A 20,581-nucleotide genomic window follows, 5' to 3' on the forward strand; every position below is an offset into this window, starting at 1 on the left:
CATTTCACGCTAGGCACCCTTTCAGGCCGTTGGTCTGGGGTGGATGATGGTCCTTTGTTTGCATCTTTCCAAATGGATCCACGGAGCTCCTCCTTCCCTGCTCCGGAGGGAGCAAACGAGCCCTCCAAGCCCAAGATAAAAAGGTTGCTTCTGCATGGAGCTCTTGGAAACACGGAGGGAGATGAAGCACAGCACATTTTGAAAGTGCACCCGGGGGACTCTTTCTCGAGGCCCAGCCTGCCTTTTTGTGCAGCTCCTGTCCTTTGTTTGCTTTTGATCAATGCATTCAGGAGAAAATTCAACACTGTGTTGGCTCGGTTTGCCTGGCCTGAAGCCGATAGTCCTTTGCTCTGCTGTTGTTCTAAACCATTTTCTTTTTGTCGCAGAATATTAATATTGGTGGGAAAATACGTTCGCGTTTTATTTCGGCCTGGCTTTCAAAGAGCTGCTCATTGCCTCCTCTTGTCTCGGTGCTCAGCAGCTTTTTATTAGCATTATTACTCATTAGTAGTATTATGGGATGCCATGTGTGCAGTTCTCAGCAGGTTCTGCGCATCTTGAGAGGTCAGTTATGAAGTGGCATTTAATCCACAGAGCTGTAGAGCATCGCCCGCTCGGTTGGACGTTTTGCTTGGGGGTTGGAAGAGGAAGAGGGCAGAAAGGAGTATTTTTACTCCCCTGCTGTTACCTGCTTTTACCTGTTCATTAACTGCACATTCAAGTATTAATAGCAGCAGGGAAGCCGGGCTGCAGATCTAAGTGGACCAACCTCCTGAAGGCTTCCTGACCCGCCAGGAGTGCCGCATACCTGCGCTGGGTGTTACCTGCACTCCTCTCGACACAGTTGCTGCAATTAAGCCAAGAAGAGGGCTTCCTTCCATCGTTGTGGGTCGAGCCTCGCCAGGTCCCCTTGGATCACTTCCCTGTCCTCCAGGCCAGGGGTGGGTTGCTGCGGCATTATTGCCAGTTCGGCACGGAATATTTTTTGTAATTTTGCATTTGTAAAATCTAAAAATGTCTGTGCATGCACAAAACGTTAAAACAGGGGAAAAAACATTGCAAATCTTCAATGAAAATTGTTCTGCGCATGCGCCTCCCTACTGATGGGCTGGCAGAGAGGAGGATGGCTCCAGGCAGCCTCAGAAGACAGACAGTGGGAGCTTCATCGCTGGAGGCTTTCAAGAAGAGACTGGACTGCCATCTGTCAGAAATGGAGTAGGGTCTCCTGTTTGGGCGGGGGTTGGACTAGATGACCTACAAGGTCCCTTCCAGCTCTGTTAATCTGTAAATCCAGCTCTACTTCTCCACGTTCTCCCTTGCCAGGGGTAGCATGACACAAGAATCTTAAGATTGGTGGATGAGGATGCTGCTAAGGAGTAAGCAGGATATCCTTCTGCAGCTAAAATTTATTTGCCAGTTATTAAACCCCAAAAGAGAGGGACGTAGTGGCTCAGTGACTAAGATGCTGAGATTGTTGATCGAAAGGTCGGCAGGTTGGCGGTTCGAATCTCTAGCGCTGCGTAAGGGAGTGAGCTCCCGTGACTTGTCCCAGCTTCTGCCAACCTAGCAGTTTGAAAGCACGTAAAAAATGCAAGTAGAAAAATAGGAACCACCTTTGGTGGGAAGGGAACAGCCTTCCGTGCACCTTCGGCGTTGAGTCATGCCACATGACCATGGAGACGTCTTCGGACAGCGCTGGCTCTTCGGCTTTGAAACGGATATGAGCACCGCCCCCTAGAGTCAGGAACGACTAGCACACATGTGCGAGGGGAACCTTCACCTGTACCTTAAACTCCAAAATGTTTTTGTTAGAACCGTGCAGCTTTTTTCCTTGGTCAAAGAGGTAAAGTCCCCTTTTATTAGAGATGTCCTATTGGCACATCTGGGAAAACCAGAATCTGAAAGCTTCCAGGTTTTCCCCACCCAAAAGAAAGTCCAAGCCCCCCTCCCAGCATCCACATGTCCATCACATGGCCCCATCAGGCACCGTCCCAACTGGAGATGCCTCCCAGTCACACCCGTCCAGGCGCAGGGCAAGACGTCTCTGAGGAAGGAATGTTATTTGGACTATCTATCTCCCCTACTCCATATAATCCCCCCTCCCATTTTCCCACAGCGTTGAATGTGGCAGGTCTGAAGGCACAACACAAAAGGCGTCTTCCAGGCCTGACTGATGCCTCCTTTATTCTCCTGGCGCGCACGAGGTGGCTCTGGAGTCCCCCTGCAGTGATTTCCTTCCCCGGAGGAGGGCAGTGTCGCCTTGGGAAATGAAAGCATCTCCTTTCCATCCATGCGCTGACTCATCAGGTGGAGGGAGGGAGAGGAAACGTCAACTGGCATATCTTGCTTGGAGATGCTGGGCCAGATCAGGCGGGGTCGCCTGGGAGAGGCCGCCTAGGACAGGGATGGCAAACCTTTTCCACACCGAGGGCCCAAAGAGGAACGCATGGGCATGTGCCTGCATTGACACGCGACGGATGTCTGGAAACCCGAAGGCCAGCTGGCCAGTGCGCACGTGCCTGTTTTTGGCCATTTGGGGGGCTCTTTTCTGGCCGCGTTTGGGGCTGCTTTCCAGGCCATTTTGGGGCATTTCCAGGCTGTTTTTCAGGCCAAAAATGCCCCAGAAAGCGTCCCCAAAAATGGCCTGCAAACAGCCTGAAAATGGCTCCAAAACAGCCTATTTTGGGGGCATGTTGGGGCCGTTTTCAGGCTGGTTTTTGGGTCGTTTTCAGGCCAGTTTTGGGCCCATTTTCAAGCTGTTTTGGGGGCATTTGGGGGATGTTTTGAGGCCGTTTTGGGGGCATTTTGGGGCTGTTTGCAGGCCATTTGGGGGCCATTTTCATGCCAAAAATGGCATGAAAATGGCCCAGAAAGTGGTCCGTAAATGGCCTGAAAACAGCCTGAAAATGGTCCCAAACACCAGTCAGAAAATGGCCCAAAACAGCCTATTTTGGGGGCATTTGGGGACATTTTCAGGCCATTTGGGGGGCATTTTCAGGCCTAAGCTGTTTTCAGGCTGTTTTGGGGCCATTTCCAGGCCATTTTTGGACCGTTTTCAGGCCGTTTTCGGGGGCATTTTCAGGCCAAAAATGGCATGAAAATGGCCCAGAAATAGCCCAGAAAGTGCTCCATAAATGGCCTGAAAACAGCCTGAAAATGGTCCCCCAAACCAGTCTGAAAACGGCCCCAAACCAGCCTATCTTTTGGGCATTTTTCAGGCCGTTTTCTGGCGCTCCGATGCCCGTGAAGACCAGCTGGCAAAAGAATGCATGCCCTCAGAGAGTATGCCACGGGTTCTCCATCCCAGTTCTAGGACCTTCCCACCCCGTGCTTTTATCCTGCGAGGTTTTCCCCCTCTCTTTGGTGTTTGCAGGAAACCTATGCCTGTTTCCCCATCCAGGGTTACCCACGCACCACAGATAAACCCGAGGAGGCAACGTTGGCAAACAACATTGCTGGCTTCGCATTGCAGCGTTTCTCAACCTAGCAACTTTAAGATATGTGGACTTCAACTCCCAGGATTCCCCAGCCAGCTTTGCTGGCTGGGGAATTCTGGGAGTTGAAATCCACATATCTTAAAGTTGCCAAGGTTGAGAAGCACTGGTCTAATGCATTATCCTGTTGGCTTTCCCTCCCCATTTCCTTCCATTGAATGTGCCCTGCCACATTGCTGCCCACGGCCAGAGCCCCTCCCTTCACCAGAGGCCCGGAGGAGTTTGACCAAAGCAGCCCTTTCGGGCAATGGGGAGGCATCTCCAAAAAAAGCTGCTCCCTTCGAATAAAATGCATTAACTTGGAATAGGTGCAGCCCCGTTTCTGTGCTGGGTTTTTGTAAAATATAAAATTAAAAAATGGATGCTGGGATTTTGACAGTCTTGTCTTTATGATAAATGGAGGGAGGCAATGCTCCGGGTTAAGCTCTCTGGCATTTTGTACCCGACGGCGTGCCGTCTTCTTCGTCTCTGGGCAAAATGGATTATAATTTCTAGACGCAGCTAAGAAAATGTCCAAGATACTTTCCTAGTGTATCCTGCCCTCTCGTGGTGAGCGTAAAATAACTCCCTTTGCTTTTAAAAAGATTTCTTTTCAAAGCAACTTTTTTTCCATTTAGAACAGAGGTCTTCAAACTTGGGAGCTTTAAGGCTTGTGGACTTCAACTTCCAGAATTCTCCAGCTTAAAGTCTTAAAGGCGCCAAGTTTGGGGACCCCTGCTTTGCAATCACGTCAAGGACCGCTTTTATTCGTTTTTTTTTCAACTATTTAGCAATATGCTCTTTAAGTATATACCTCTCTTTACTCTTCTGAAAAAATAATAATAAAATATGTTTTTTTTTTTCTTGGAGTAAATGCTGCAACTTCCTCTCATCTGGGAAGTTTAAATTCAAGGGTGGGGGGGGGAAATCATTTGATGAACAAATTAATATTTACCCCTCATAAAGATGGGGATTATGAGTATTGTAGACTAATCCATCAGGGGCGCAGTGGCTCAGTGGCTAAGACGCTGAGCTTGTCGATCAGAAAGATCATTGGCAGTTTGGCGGTTCGAATCCCTAGCACCGCATAAGGGAGTGAGCTCCCGTTACTTGTCCCAGCTCCTGCCAACCTAGCAGTTCGAAAGCACGTAAAAAATGCAAGTAGAAAAATAGGGACCCCCTTTGGTGGGAAGGGAACAGCGTTCCGTGCTCCTTCGGTGCTTAGTCATGCACAGACCACATGAGCACAGAGACGTCTTCGGACAGCGCTGGCTCTTCGGCTTTGAAACGGAGATGAGCACCGCCCCCTAGAGTCGGGAACGACTAGCACATATGTGCAAGTGGAACCTTTACCTTTACCTTCCATTTCAAATCCATTTCAAAGGAAAGCTTGATTTACTGACATACTGCTGCTTTTATGTGTTCTTATCCCTTTATCTATTCTCTTTCTAGATTTTTCTCTGCTGCGTCTTTTATTTTATTTTTTTGATAAATTTCATTTGTCCCCATATATATTCAAGTTTTTTTAAAAATCCTGCAGCACCCCATGTCTCAGAAATCAAATGATTCCTAGAATTATACCGCATTTTTATAACTGCCCTGCCCAGTGAGGCTCAGTCTCCTGCTGTCTGTAAGGCATTGGCTAATCCCAGTTTAATATCTGCAAATTTGATAAGGACCCATTCCATTCCATCCCCCTTTATAAAGGCGTTAAGTAGCACTGCATCAAGGAAGGACTGAGCCCTGTGGGGACCTCTGCTCAGTATTTTACTCCAGGGAAACTCGGAGCTGTTAATAAGCCCCTTTGGGCAACCGTCCTTTTTTTTTCAGAAAAGTTTTTTATTTTTTTTTGTTCTCTTACATACAATTATAGGCATACATTCACATAGTTGTTATTCTTTTTTTACATTTGTCGTTCTTATACATTTGTCATTCCATTTACAGAGTTATAACACACCATTTGGGTTGCTTTGTTTATCATCCCTCCCCTGTTTTGACACCACCTTCTTTCCCCTTTCTTTTCTCCCTCCCTCCCTTCTCTACTCCCTTCCTTCCTCCTCTCCTCTCCCTTCTTCCCTTACCTCTCCCCTTTTCCTTCTCTTCCTCTTCCCCTTCCTACCCTCTCTCCTTCTCCCTTCCATCTTCCTCTCCTCTCCTCTTCTCTTCCTTTCTTTTTCTATTGTTGTAGGTGTCTCTTCCAGCTCTTAATTTTTATTTTCTTTTATTTTCTCTCTTAGACCCAAAAATAGTTGGGTATCATTTCTTGTTCCCTTTCCTTCCCAAATTTATCCTGATTATGTTCCTCCCTCCACTCTTTTTATCTTACGTACGTACGTATGTATGTATGTATGTGTTACAACCCCTGGTATGCCCAACACAAATGCATACCTATTTCCCTGGCCTAGCTGATAAGGAAGAGAGCCTGTGGCTTAGTGGCAATTACATTGGCCCTGGTTCGATTCCCAGTAAGGGTATGGCTAGCTGATGAGACCTAAATAGGTTGAAATAGATCTATACTAGTTTCCCTTTATTTATTTATCAGCACAAATACAACATGTGTGTGTGTGTGTGTGTGTGTGTGTGTGTGTGTGTGTGTTGTATATATACATACATGCATACATACATACCATTATTTTCTTTTCTATTTACCCCCCTCTTCCCTGTCAACCGTCCTTCATCTGCAAATCCACCAGGCTGCAGAAGAGTCAGGATGGAAATAAGGCATTATTTTTGGAAGGGCCCTCTGGGAGAGTGAATGGAATTGAGAGTAAAAGCAAAGAAATGATTTGGGATCAAAATTAAATGAGGGAATGCTGAAACAAGTATTCGGAGATGCATATAAGAAGGATAAAGATACGTTAAAGGACACCGATGCCTAGAATTGAATAAATTATTGCATAGCCCAGGGAACAGAGCCCAGCATGCTAGGAGAAACTGGCACGGATTCTCTTTCTCCACCTGTACTTTCAAAGCATAAAATTCATCACTCTCTTGGGACCATTTCTCTTCTCAGGAATCCACATTGGGCTTCTTCCTTCCCCCCCAACGTCCCACCTGCATGGCACCCTTTGTCAAATGTCAAAATATTTCCTCCCCGCTCAGGGCGCCCAGTCAATCCATCTGCCTGAAAGTGCAGCCTCCACTTTGGATTTGCAGCATGGAGTTCACCTTCTCCAGTGCGCTGCTTGGAGAGTCCAGGGAAGGAAGGGTTAACACAGCCTATCTGCCCAAGGACTGAGTAGATTTTTCCCTCTGGCCACGCCTCCTTTGCCTCCTCAGGATCAGTTTTAAAAACTCAGTCCGCCCGATAGGACTAGTTTTGGGGAGCTCTCGATTTTTGGACAGATAGGCTGAGCTCTCCAGTGTATTGTTGTTTGAATATTTAGTTTAGTAGTTGTTAGGATTTTTCCCTGTTTTTTTTTTTGTAGTGTTGTTTTTTAATTGTGTTTTCCTCTCATTTGGTGTAATTTGGCTGTTTGAGTTAGGTTATGATGGTTGAGGCTGCGATCGGGTTCCCCGGCTGTATTTAGTTGCAGCGGGCGGAACAAGCGAGGCCGCTCATCCAGCGACTGCTGGCGAGCATGGGGACGACGGCAGCTTTCCGCTCGTCTCTGGCCATCTCTGAGGAAGGGGTTTTAAAAAACTTTGCTTCTCCACAACGCTTTGCAATTTTAGCCCTCACAGGACAATTGCAGAAATGCTCCTATTGGGGAGCATTAAGAGAGTTGTTTTTTCCTCTTAACCCCCCCTCCTGTTTCCATGGCAGCCCCTTAATACAATGAGGACATAAAAGTAACGTATGCTTCCAGCCAGCATAGGTGCAACTCAGCATGGTCTAACTAAGTGGTCAGGAACTATGGCCTTTTATGACTTGTGGACTTCAAGTCCCAGGATTCCTCAGCCAGTCATGCTGATTCAGGAATTCTGGGAGTTGAAGTCCACAAGTCACAAAGGGGTCATTGTTCCCCATCTAACTGAAAGGCGGACTGGCCAAAACAATGGCTCCTGGAAAACTCCAGCGCCAGGTTTCTCCCCCTCCTCCATTCCAGGTACCTGGACTTACATCCCACCTTGGATGGCTGGGAAAGGCCTGAGCCCAAAGGATTTTGCAAGGAGCTTCCAGTTCAGGAGCAAATGCCATTGGAAAACCTGGATGTGGTCTGAGATCGTCTCTGGAAACCAGACTTGCTCTCTCTGTTAGCCAAAAGTTGGCTTGTGAAACCAACCTCCCCTGGGGACCAGACGCCTGGTTCCTGCTCTCAAGGGCAGTGGAAAGAGGCTCATTTCAGCCTCTCCACTGTCAGGGTTCAAGTAATGTACCCATAGCCACGTAGGTTCCTACCAGTTCAGACTAGCTTGGCCAAACCGGTAGTGGTTTAGCAGCCTGGGTCTCTGGAACCGGCAGGGACCGGTTTTCCAGGCGGCGCCTATGGTCTATGGTGCCGCCATCTTGTTTTTTGTTTTGAACAATTTTTTTTTTGCACTGCACATGCGTGCGTGGCATGCCCACGAGTTAACCAGCAGTAGTGACTGCCGGAACTAACTCTTAATGGTTCCCATGGTTTTCACCTAATCAAAAGTAAAAGTTTCCCCCCTTTTTTCCAAACAATCAGTCACATGGTCCAATCAACATGCTGTCCGGTTGCTTGGCAACTTCACTCCTCCGCTCTGCAGCCACCTGTGTGATTGTCCTTGGTTCCCAGAGGAGGTAACTCCCCTCAAACTATCTCCATTCCCCTTTCCCTAACCCTCATCTCCACGGTAGTAACACTGAAGCCCCAAAGATGGCCTCAGTCAGGCCAGCTTCAGAGTTGACATCCTCCTCGGTTTCAGGAGCCCTGATAAGCACCTTTGCCTATGGAAGCCGGCCTGTTGAAGTCACAGCACATCATAGCTTGGCCCCGCGCCAAAGACAACTCGTTCAGTGTTCCAAGAATGGAATTCAACGCTTTGTGTGCCGTGTCTCCCATTCATGGCAGGAATGGAAGCGATGACCTTTTGCATACACGGTGTAGGCATGGTGCTATTTACAGTAGAAGGCAATCATCAAAAGAACGGCTTTTGCCCTGGGACTTTAATCTCCAATTGTTTGATCAATGCACTGGGAGCAAAATGTTCTAGCCGGGTGCCGGGACTCCAGCACAGATGTCCAGGGGAAAGATAGGCCAAACTGGTTGCCACTCCCAGGCCAGCTCCCTGAAAGTCCCTGGAACGAATGAAAGCTGTTGGTACAGTGCCCCCAGTTGGCTCCCTCGCCTTTTCGGGTCATGTGGTATTTCGACACCGGTTTCATTTTTAATTTTAACTCTGCATCTGCTACGCAGAGAATTCTCACAGGATGTCCAGTTTGCTTGCAAAACCGGCTGACCCTCGTGGCATCTCATCCATCACCCAAGGCCGACAGACGAAAGGCTGCAGGAGTTTCCTAACTTGGGGCTCCACACCCCACACGCGTTTGAACAGGACATAAAGGCACCTGGGAAATCACCAAACGGTGGAGGTCAGAGGCAGGCAGGTCACTCTTGGCGGCTGAAATATTCAGCATGAGCAAAAGCAGCCCACCAGCCCTTTCCCGTTGGGTACCTTCTGGTCTTTTTTTTTTTTAAACAAAGTTTTATTGGTTTTTTTAAAATTTTACAAGGAAAAAGGTAGTGGAAAGGTACAAATTTTGGCGGTTGCAGTGTGCGGTAGGTGCCCCCTCCCTCCATACTCAAAGTATACATTTACAGAGAAGTCATTACTAAATAGTAACATATAGTCAGCATATAGATTCAATTAATAATTTCGGTCAACTTATGTCAATCAAATATCTTATTCATTTTTGTGATCTGAGTTTTCTCGGTGTCGCCTCATCTCCCCCCGCTGGCAGAGCTCCGGCCCCTCCCGTGTCCTGTGTATCTGATGTGAGATCATCTGGTTTTCCTAAGAGGGCTTTATTTTTGTCCATAAAGGCCTGTGCCTCTATGGGTGTATTGATTCTAACTCTTGTGTCCTCCCAGAATACTAGCATACCTTCAGGCATCAACCATCTGAACCACACCCCCTTCTGGTATAATCTCTTCGCTAGCTGCGAATAGCTTTTTCTTTTTTCCCTCACTTTCTTGGGGATCTGTTTCAGAATGGTTATTTGCCTGTCCTGGTATTTCAAGGGTACCTTCTGGTCTTGAAATGGCCAGAATTCATAGGCAAGTTGACATTCTGGCTGGAATTTGTAGCAGTGGCATCAGCGTTGCATTGAAGACAAACCATCGAGCATTCCACCTGCGTACCAATGAAAATGGCCACCAGAGTGGGGCCTCGGATTTTCTAACTCAGGGGTGTCAAACTCAAGGTCTGCTGGCCAAATTTGACCCACAGGGTGCTTACACTTTGGAAACAGTGAGGAACCAGCCTGCTGCGCTGCTAGAGAAACTCCCGAGCTCCGTTTCCGGCTGTGACAGCCTCCCGCAGTCCTCTGCCAGTGAAAACGGAGCTCAGGAAGGCCACGTGGAACGGAGCTCAGGAGGCTGTTTTCACTGGCAGAGTGCTCGGGCCACCACAGGCACCCCCGACAGTGACATCGAGCAGGCCACGCCCACTTCACACACACACACACACACACACACACACACACAAACACACCAAAGTCATCCACAACCTTGATGCAGCCCTCAATGAAATCGAGGTTGACACACCTGTTCTAACTGAATCGGTGGAGCAGCATTTCAAGCTGAGTTGAATGGAACCATCCGATATTTTAAGTTGGGTTCCCACAATACAGTGAGCTTTTGATGGTTATTTGGGCTATGTTGGGGGGCGGGGGTAGCCCAGAGAAAGAGAGGGCAAAGGTGCAGGCCTTTGGAGGCATGTGGGGGTTGGAGAGCACTGGCCCATTGCAACTCTTAAGTCCTCTTTTGGAGTAATTCTTGGGCTACCCTGGATGCTTTGGGGTGTCTCTTGCCACTGCAGGAATGCCCCCTATTATTGAGTCACCGGATAAATGTCTCTCTTGGGTCCTTCTGATGCCTGCATGCCATGACAAGGAAGCTCATGGGAGTTGGGGGGGTTGTCTGTATTGTTACAGCCCTGCCCCCCCCCATAACAGTTGGCCCTGATCACTGGGGCTGAGCAGAGGGGGGGGCACTCTCAGTCCCTGCATTGCTACAGAGTGAGTCAGATCAGCAGCCGTTCATCTCTCTTGGGCTGACTGCCTTGATATTGACCCAGACTTTAAGTGGATGGATTTTTGCCTTGGCGTTGCTCTTCCAAGTAGACCAGAGACCAGTCTGCCCCTTCCTCAGCCAGCCAGCCAGCCAGCCAGCCAACCTATGCAATGGGATCCCCTGAGAAACTGACCGGCCCCGAGTCAGCCATGGATTTCACAGAATTTCCAGGATTGACAGACCTTTTGGTTTGGTTCCCATCCCAGATTGGGAGAGTCATTGGGGGGGGGGGAGGTCTCTGCCTTTTTCTAAAGCCTTAAATCAAGCCACCCCTGGGATATTGCATCCAGTTTTGGTCCCCACTTCACAAAAAAAGATGTGGAGACTTTGGAAAAAGTGCAAAGAAGAGCATCTAAGACGATTAAGGGCCTGGAGACAGAAACATCAAGATGGTTGCAGGATTTGGGTTTGCCTAGTCTAGAGGAAAGAAGGACTAGAGGTGGCGTGACAGCAGTATTCCAGCGTTTGAGGGGCTGCCACAAAGAAGAGGGGGTCAAATTATTCTCCAAAGAAACTCAAGGCAGGATAAGAAACCATGGATGGACTTAGATGAGGGAATAGAAGGGGACCTAGTCAAATTTGCAGATGATACTAAGCTGGCAGGAATAGCCCCAGAAGGCAAGCTCAGGATCCAGAAAGATCTTGGCCAATGGGCCCTAGCTAACAAAATGAAATTTAACGTGGAGAAAAGCAAGGTTTTACACAGGCATGAAAAACTAATGATACAAGTACAGATTAGGTGAAATCTGTCTCCAAAACAGTAACTCTGAGAGGGACTTTGGAGTCCTAGTAGATCAGGGGTGTCCAACTTTAAGACTTGTGGACTTCAACTCCCAGAATTCCGCTGGCTGGGGAATTCTGGGAGTTGAAGTCCACAAGTCTTAAAGTTGCCAAGTTTGGACACCCCTGTAGTAGATGATCACATCACTTAAATATCATCCAGCAGCGTGTGACAACAGCTAAGAAAAGCTAAAATACAATCCTTGGTTGTATAATAAACAGAAGCATAGAATCAAAATCGTGTGATGTATTAGTAGCCCTTTATAAAGCTTTAGTAAGGCCACACCTGGAATACTGCATCCAATGTTGGTCACCACATTACAAAAAAAGATGTGGAGACTTTGGAAAAGGCAGGAACAAAAGAAACAATGGATGGAAGCTAATCAAGGAAAGAAGCAACCTGGAATTGAGGAGAAACTTCCCAACAGTGAGGATAATTAACCAGTGGAACAGCTTGCCACCAGAAGTTGTGGGTGCTCCATCGCTGGGGGATTTTAAGAAGAGGCTGGACAGACACTTATCTGGGGTCTCCTGCTTGAGCAGGGGGTTGGACTAGAAGACCTCCAAGGCCCCTTCCAGCTCTGTTCTGAATTGAATTGGTTGAAATGGTTTAATAACATGATGATTCTTTGACTGGCAGGGATTCCTGAGGGGGAGGGGGGAGTTGCAAGAGGGACTCTTAAGGGACCAGTAACAGCTTTGGCTCTTGAGCCCCTTGGCCAAAGAAACAGACAGTTTGTGTTTCGGTCAAGAGACTCAAATCACAGGCATTTTGTAATCAAGGCTGGGTAAGACATTGTGTCAGAAAGACGGCAGCCAAGAAAAATGAATTATTATTATTTTTCTGCAGTTTTCTTGAACAAACAAAAGAATGTTAAACTTGGCTTCCGGGCAGTTCAGTTCGGGTGGCACAGTGAAATGGCACCAAGGTGATCAGGTCAGGGAACCAGTTTTTCCTTCCTTTAACCAGGCTGCAGGTAAAATGTGGATTTGGAAGACTAAATTGAATTCTGCAGCAATTCTATCGCTAAGTAACGTTTTATCTCCTAATCGTGATATGAAAAGTATGGAGATGAAGGAGGGGACAGCTGAGTTCAAAAAAAAAATCCTTAATTTGTTTAAAGCAGTGTTTCTCAAACTTGGCGACTTTAAGTCCTGTGGACTTCAACTCCCAGAATCCCCCAGCCAGCATAGCTGGCTGGGGAATTCTGGGAGTTGAAGTCCACAGGACTTAAAGTCGCCAAGTTTGAGAAACACTGGTTTAAAGGCATATATAGCAGTTGCGTTCACAAAACATTAGACCAGAAGTCTTCAAACTTGGCAACTTTAAGACTTGTGGACTTCAACTCCCAGAATTCCCCAGCCAGCTCTGCTATTCTATTCTATTCTATTGTGTTTCTCTATTATTCCAATTCTCAATTCGATTCCTCTATAATTCTATCCCAATTCTCTATTCTATTCTATTCTAAATTCTACTCTCTATTCTATTCTATTCCTCTAATTATTCCAATTCTCTAATCTATTCTATTCCTCTATTATTCTACCCCAAATCTCTATTCTATTCTATTCTATATTAGAACCACCTCGGATCTCCGCTCCTTCCGCAAGAAACTCAAGACCCACCTGTTTCGACTAGCCGGCCTGGCCTAATTGTAATTGTAATTGTACTTACAGGGAACATCTACTACTGACCTTCCTGGATGGCTTTCTAAATTTTAAATTTTGGGGTTTTAAACTGGTTTTAGAATTGTTTTTAATTATTTAATTAGTTTGGGTTGTATATACAGACGGTATGTGTGCGTTGTTTTGTCTGATGTTTTATGTTATGTTTTGTTGTTTTATACATGAACGGTCTGTACACCGCCCCGAGTCCCTACGGGGAGAGGGGGCGGTCTATAAATTTAATAAAACCTAAACCTATTCCTCTATTATTCTATCCCAATTCTCTATTCTATTCTATTCTAAATTCTATTCTATTCTACTCTACTCTATTCTGCATTCTATTCTCTACTCTATTCTATTCCTCTTTTATTCTATCCCAATTCTCTATTCTATTCTACTCTACTCTATTCTGCATTCTATTCTCTATTCTATTCCTCTATTATTCTATCCCAATTCTCTATTCTATTCTATTCTATATTCTATTCTACTCTACTCTATTCTGCATTCTATTCTCTACTCTATTCTATTCCTCTTTTATTCTATCCCAATTCTCTATTCTATTCTATTCTATTCCAATTTATGTTCTATTCTATTCTACTCTACTCTATTCTGCATTCTATTCTCTATTCTATTCCTCTATTATTCTATCCCAATTCTCTATTCTATTCTATATTTTATTCTATTCTATTCTATTCTATTCTACTCTACTCTATTCTGCATTCTATTCTCTATTCTATTCCTCTATTATTCTATCTCAATTCTCTATTCTATTCTATTCCAATTTCTGTTCTATTCTATTCTACGCTACTATGTATTGTATTGCATTGTATTGTGAGCATGCTGCCGTTTGAATTCAGACCCAAATGGGCATTTCCTTTTCTTTCTTTTCCTCCCCTTTTCCGCAGCCTCTTTGACATGGGAGGAGAATATTACTGCTACGGGTCAGACATCACCTGCACCTTTCCCGCAAACGGAAAATTCACTCCTGACCAGAAGGCTATCTACGAGGCCGTGTACAGGTCCTCCCGGGCGGTGTTCAGCAGCGTCAGGCCAGGTAAAAACAACAACAACAACAACAACCGAAAACCAGTCCCTGCTAAGAAAAAGGTGGGGAGAGCGGAGGAGGAGTGTGTCCTTTGCCTCTTAGAAGTCGTGGGCATGGATATTCCGGTGCCTGCCATACTTCTCAGTGCCCTCCGGATGGCGCTAGCAACGCCCATCCTGTGTGTCTGCCTATTCTTGACCCGTCTCTCAAGTTGGAGGGCTCCAAGGGCACGATCAAAAAAATCAAGAGGGAAGAACTTCAGTGGCCCCACCGGGATGGCCATTTTGACTTTTTTGACCACGCCTGAGGTGCACTTTCTCGTCCCTATTTGACTTCACAGCACTCTCTGGGTGGTTTACAATGTCAGCCTGTTGCCCCCAACAATCTGGGTCTTCATTTTACCATCCTCAGAAGGATGGGTGGCTGAGTCAACCTTGAACCCTGTCAGGATCGAACTCCTGGCTGTCGGCAGAGTCAACCTGCAATGCTGCGTTCCAACCACTGCACCATACATTAAAGGAAAGAGTTGCAGGATTTAACTAAATGTCAAATAGAATTCAAACCGGAAATGTTTCTCCTGGGAATAATTAGGGCGAATAGAAAGTTAAAGTATTTAATGTTACACATAATAACGGCGGCAAGGATTGCTTTTGCGCAACATTGGAAGAAAGACAGTATTCTGCCAGAGGGATTAGTAATTCAAAAAATATTTGTGTCAGCGTTCCAAATACCATCCAGAATTAAATCAGAGTCCAAGGCAGAGCTTTCCTCAAAGTTCCAATTTAATAAGAGAGACATGTTGGCACATCTGGGAAAACCTGAATCTGAAAGCTTCCTGGGTTTCCACCCCGTTGAAAGTTCATGTTCTTGTCCCCACACCCACAAGTCCATCACATGGTCCAATCTTCCTCTGCCACGCTGGCATTTCCACCCATCCAGTTCTGGTCAGGTGCAGAGGTGCAGAGGCAAAGAATGACCTTGGGCTTCTAGAAAGGAACGTTTTATTTTGACAACAACACATTCTACAATTCTACTCCTTGCTATTCCCCCTCCCAATTACCCCTCTAATGAAACAGCATAGCAAAGAGAGAGAGAGAGTGTGGCAGGCCAAAGATCCCAAAAGGAATTTGACTGCAGGCCTGACAATTTGATTGTGCAGAAATGGACAAACTCACGTTAGAGTTAAAGGGAACGGATGATTTGGAATACCATGCGGTATGGGAGAAATGGTATGAATGGATAGATAATCGAAATAAGAAATGGAACTTTTGGAAACAGAATGTATATAATGATTATTGAACGATTATCTGATTCTAGTTGTGTGAATAATGCCACAGATCTGTTAAATATGTGATAGAGACGTGTAAAGAAAAATTGTGCGATAAAAATAAATATTAAAAATAAATGAAGGGAAGAGTTGGGGTCCTGGGGTGGAGTGGCAGCTGACGGGGGTGGGAGGGTACGCAAGTGACCCCCACAGCTGAGCTCAGAGCCACAGCCACCCCACCCAGAAGTGTGTTTCAAAACCATTCAGCTGGCTAATGTTACTTTGGCTACCAGATTGAGTCTCTCTCTCTCTTCCCAGACTCACACAGCATAAGGGGAAAAGGACAAAAAAAGGACAGATCAGTTCTTGAAGTTGTTCTGGAACAACTCAAGGAAGGGAATGTTTATGGAGGTTCTCTGTCATTCGAGACATGGTTGTCCCAAAGGTGCTTTTGCAAGAGGCAACTGGACTTCCTTGTTTTTTTCTTTGAAGACGTTTCGCTTCTCATCCGAGAAGCTTCTTCCGCTCTGGCTGGATGGTTGAGGAGTGAAGCCAGAGTTGAAGAAGTTTCTTGGATGAGAAGCAAAATGCCTTCAAAGAAAAACCAAAAAGTCCAGTTCGCCATTTATTTATTTCCTGCCTTGATTATTTTCTCAAATAACTTAAGGCTGTGAACATTTCCAACACATGTTTTTTCTCCGGTAAGACCGGTCTATCAGGTCAACCTCGTCTACCCAATTATGGGATGGAGCATACTGCTTCCGCTTTCTCTTTCAGCCCCAAACCAGAAACCTTCGCAGGCAGCTGCTTTCGCAACAAACTATTTTTTGTGTTGAATTCATGTTTTACCGACAAAGAAATAAAGGGAGACTAACATAGATCTATTTCAAGCTATTGAGCTTGAAATTTGGCTAGCTGATGAGAGCTCAGTAGCTTGAAATAGATCTATGCTAGTCTCCCTTGATTTCTTTGTCGGTAAAACGTGAATTTAACACATTTCCAACACATCTTCCTCTTTTATTTTCACCTCAACCCTGTGAGGTGGGTGGGGCTGAGACTGAAAATGGGAAGCTTTTTGAAATGCCTTGAGACAAACTAACTGCAGTTTTTACTAGCAGCGTGGCTTCCCCAGGGAAAAAATGGAGTTATTTATTTGTGGTGGAACGTACCTCCACATTCTCTTTCCTAAAGCGGTGCATATCCAAAAATAAGAGTGCATGAAATAAATAAATGGAAAAGCTAGGAATGTTGAAAGTTTAGATTGAAACTTGAAATGATGAAAAATACGGATTTTGAAAAGTGACTGTTGGATGGAAAAAGGCAGGAGTTATGCCGGCTCTGCCATTTATCATTCAGGGGAAGCTGCTGGGATTTCTCTGCTAATTGGTTCCCTTGCTTTGATCAGTCCTGGCCCTCTTTATGGATGGAAACTGATCAGGGAGAGATTCAGCAGAACAGAAAAGGGATGGGATGGGATGGAGAATAGAGTATAGTGTAGTGTAGTGTAGTGTAGTGTAGTGTAGAGTAGAGTAGAGTAGAGTAGAGTAGAGTAGAGTAGAGTAGGGAATAGAGTAGGGAATAGAATAGGGATAGGATAGAAAAGGGATAGAACAGAACAGAATAGGATAGAATAGGGATATAATAGAATTAGAATAGAGCTGGAAGGTACCTTGGAGGTCTTCTAGTCCAGCCTCTTGCTCAAGCAGGAGAACTCATACCATCTTGGACAACTGACTGTCCAGTCTCTTCTTAAATAAGAAATAAGGAGAAATTGTCTCACAGTGAGAACAATCAACCCATGGAACAGAAGTTTCCTTCGGAAGTTGTGGGAGCTTCATCCCTGGAGGCTTCCAAGAAGAGACTGGACTGCCATCTGTCAGAAACGGTGTAGGGTCTCCTGCTTGGGGAGTGGGGGTTGGACTAGATGATCTACAAGGTCCCCTCCAACTCTGTTAATCTGTTGGCATTTATTTTATTCCTACAGCTAACATTGGATGCAGTGGAGCAGGGTTTGTTTCAGTTTCTCCAAGACTCAGGGGGAGAGCCTTCTCTGTGGGAGCGCCTTCCCTCTGGAATGAGCTGCCCCCGGAGCTTCGCATAATCCCCGACCTCCGGTCCTTCCGACGGGCCCTAAAAAGTTGGCTTTTCCAGCAAGCCGGCCTGGCCTGCTAATTTTTATCTCATTTTTAAAATGTTATTGTCATATTAATTGGGTTTGTTTTTTGGATATGTATTTAATTTCTTTTTAACTTTCGGGATGTGTGTTTTTTAATATTGTACGCCGCCTTGAGTCCTTTGGGAGAAGGGCGGCATATAAATCCAATAAAACAAACAAACAAACTCCCCATATGTGAAGTGTCTGAGAAAGAGAGAGGCCATTGGCCATATGCCAGGTCTGGGCTTCTGCAGATGCTGAGCCACCAAAGCTCACCAATGAAACAAGACCGAGTCTGTTTCTGGCTCCAGCGAAGAGGCCGCCTGTCGGCCCCCTGCCCTGCCCTGCCTTGTCCCTCCCTTGCCAGAGAGTTCAGAAGCAGACGCCTCCTCAGCAGATTTTGCGGAGTGGAGATGTCTCAAGCCCCACCGTGCAAAGTCCAAAGGTTGGCCTGCGAGGCTGTGCAAACCGGGCCAACCGTTGGCTGCTTAGAACAAGAGTGGAGGGGGGCCAAGGTTAATTGCCCAGGATTTGAGGGAGGGAGAGGAGGAGATGGATCTATAAATAACCCTATCAATCAATCATGTGATGGGCATGAGCCTTCCAGGGACAGGTTGGCATCTGGATATGGGCAGCCTTGCAATTGGAGGAGGAGAGAGAAGAAAGGAAAGGGATAGAAAGAAAGGCTAAAGAAAGGAAATAAAGAAAAAGAATGAAGAAAGAAAGATAGAAAGAAGGAAGGAAGGGATAAAGAAAGAGAGAGAGAAAGAAAAGAAAAAGGATAAAGAAAGAAGGAAAACTAGAAAGAAAGAAAGAAAGAAAGAAAGAAAGAAAGAAGAAAGAAAAGGGAGAAAGAAAGAAGAAAGAAAAGGGAGAAAGAAAGAGAGAGAAAGAAAAGAAGGATAAAGAAAGAAGGAAAACTAGAAAAAGAAAGAAAGAAGAAAGAAAGAAAGAAAAGAAAGAAAGAAAGAAGGGAGAGAGAGAGAGAGAGAGAAAGGAGAAAGGAAGATAGAAAGAAAAAGAATGAAGGAGAGGATAAAGAGAGAGAGAGAAAAGAAAGAAAGAGAAAGGATAAAGAAAGGAAGGAAAGAAGGAAGAGAGAGGGAGAGAAAGAAAGGATAAACAAGAAAGAAAAAAAGAAAGAAAAAGAAAAAGGATAAAAAAGATAGAAAGAAAAGGAAGGAAGGGATAAAGAAAGAAGAAAGAAAGAAAGAAGAAAGAAAGAAAGAAAGAAAGAAAGAAAGAAAGAAAGAAAGAAAGAAAGAAAGAAAGAGAAAGAAGAAAGGCAGTTGTAAGCATAAGATTAGTGCAGAGGAGAAAATGCCTCATCTCCACTTTTGCAGTCTTAGCCTCAGCGTGACTGCGCTACCTGTTACTCTTGGCTCTGGGTCCTGGGCCCCGTGGTTAATGCTGGCCTAAGAAACTATTTTCCAAACCAAGATTCCATTTCTGTTGGGGGCTGCAGATCAGGTGTGAGCAGGGACCAGGTTTGTAGGGAGTGAGAGCCCAAAGCAGAGGTCCCCGTCTCTTCTCTCCCGGAGCTTTTCCTGTTCTCTCAGCTCTTGCTGTATCTGCTAGGTGTGGTGGGAGCTGAGAGGCTTCCCCAAGAGGTAAGGGGGGGGGACTGGCTCCCCCCAGGAGGTCCTGCACAAAAATGGACGGACACTTTGATTGCCACCAGGGATGAAGTGGATGGAGGTAGCAGAGATGGCTAAATTGACTGCTGCGATTAAAGGAGGGAAAAAACACAATTGCTTTTGATTCTACTTGGAAACCACTTCTGGACTTTGTGCTTGGGGTGGGGAAAAAGTGAAACTTTGATTTGGGGGTTTACCGAATAGGTAGGTTTGTTGTTGTAGAATGGCTAGTTTACATTATTAGGTAAAAGTAATACGTTGAAGTTTATTCTATGACGTGAAAGGGAGTTGGAAGTCAATGCCTTTCCTTTCTTCTCTTCCTTTGCCCTACACTTTTTCCTTTCCTCCTCCCTTCCTTATTTTCCCACTATTTTCCATTGTATTTTATATCATAAACTAATTTTTAAAAAAGAAGCGGGGAGTGTCCCAAGATGCACCTTCATTTCCCTTTTGCTCTGAGTTCTCTTTTCATGCAGATATTACATTTGCATTAATAATCTTCACAGTTAACACAACCAACGAATACGCTCAGCGACAAAAACCCGGTCTTTGAGGTCTTGCTTAAGGCCAGCAGAGTCAGGGTGAGACTGATCTCCAGCGGCTGAGGTTCCAGGAGGCGGGCACTGGGCAGAGGCTCCTGCCAGATGAATGGGAGCCAGAGTAGGCCTCTTTTGCCAGATCTTGTGGGATGGGTAGATAGCAATAGCCCTTAGACTTATATACCGCTTCACAGTCCTCTCTAAGCGGTTTACAGAGTCAGCGTCTTTCCCTCAACAATCTGGGTCCTCGTTTTACCTATCTCGGAAGGAGGGAAGGGGGGGGGGTCAACCTTGAGCCTGGTGAGATTCGAACTATTGGCAGTGGGTAGAGTTAGCTTGCAATACTGCACTCTAACCACAAGGAAGGAAGGAGGGAGGGAGGGAGGGAGGGAGGGAGGGAGGGAGGGAAGGAAGGAAGGAAGGAAGGAAGGAAGGGCAATAGCAATAGCACTTAGACTTATATACCGCTTCATAATGCTTCACAGCCCTCTCTAAGCAGTTTACAGAGTCAGCCTCTTGCCCCCAACAATCTGGCTCTTCATTTTACCCACCTCGGAAGGATGGAAGGCGGAGTCAAACTAGAGCCGGTCAGGATCGAACTCCTCACTCTAGGCAGAGTTAGCCTGCAATACTGCATTCTAACAGAGAAGGAGGGAGAGAGGAAAATAGCAATAGCACTTAGATTTATATAGCGCTTTGCAGTGCTTTCCAGCCCTCTCTAATCGGTTTACAGAGTTTTTCATTCTAGGCTGGGCTTAGAGCTAGGATTTCCTAAAGATTGTATTTTGCTTCCTTGAAGCCTTTAATCCCGGAATGGCTCC

The 20,581-nt window shown here is 45.8% G+C and overlaps 1 protein-coding gene across 1 annotated transcript in view; it reads left to right on the forward strand.

The window, feature by feature from the left end:
- The window catches only part of PEPD (peptidase D), a 191,230-nt gene that overhangs the window by 155,854 nt on the left and 14,795 nt on the right, over positions 1–20,581 (forward strand). Inside the window, exon 12 of the mRNA XM_081963645.1 lies at positions 14,023–14,171. Coding sequence (XP_081819771.1) covers positions 14,023–14,171 — 149 coding nt within the window. The remainder of the gene's footprint in view (positions 1–14,022; positions 14,172–20,581) is intronic.

The sequence above is a fragment of the Natrix helvetica genome (assembly GCF_964273705.1).
Source record: "Natrix helvetica genome assembly, chromosome: 10".
Taxonomy (NCBI): Eukaryota; Metazoa; Chordata; class Lepidosauria; order Squamata; family Natricidae; genus Natrix; species Natrix helvetica.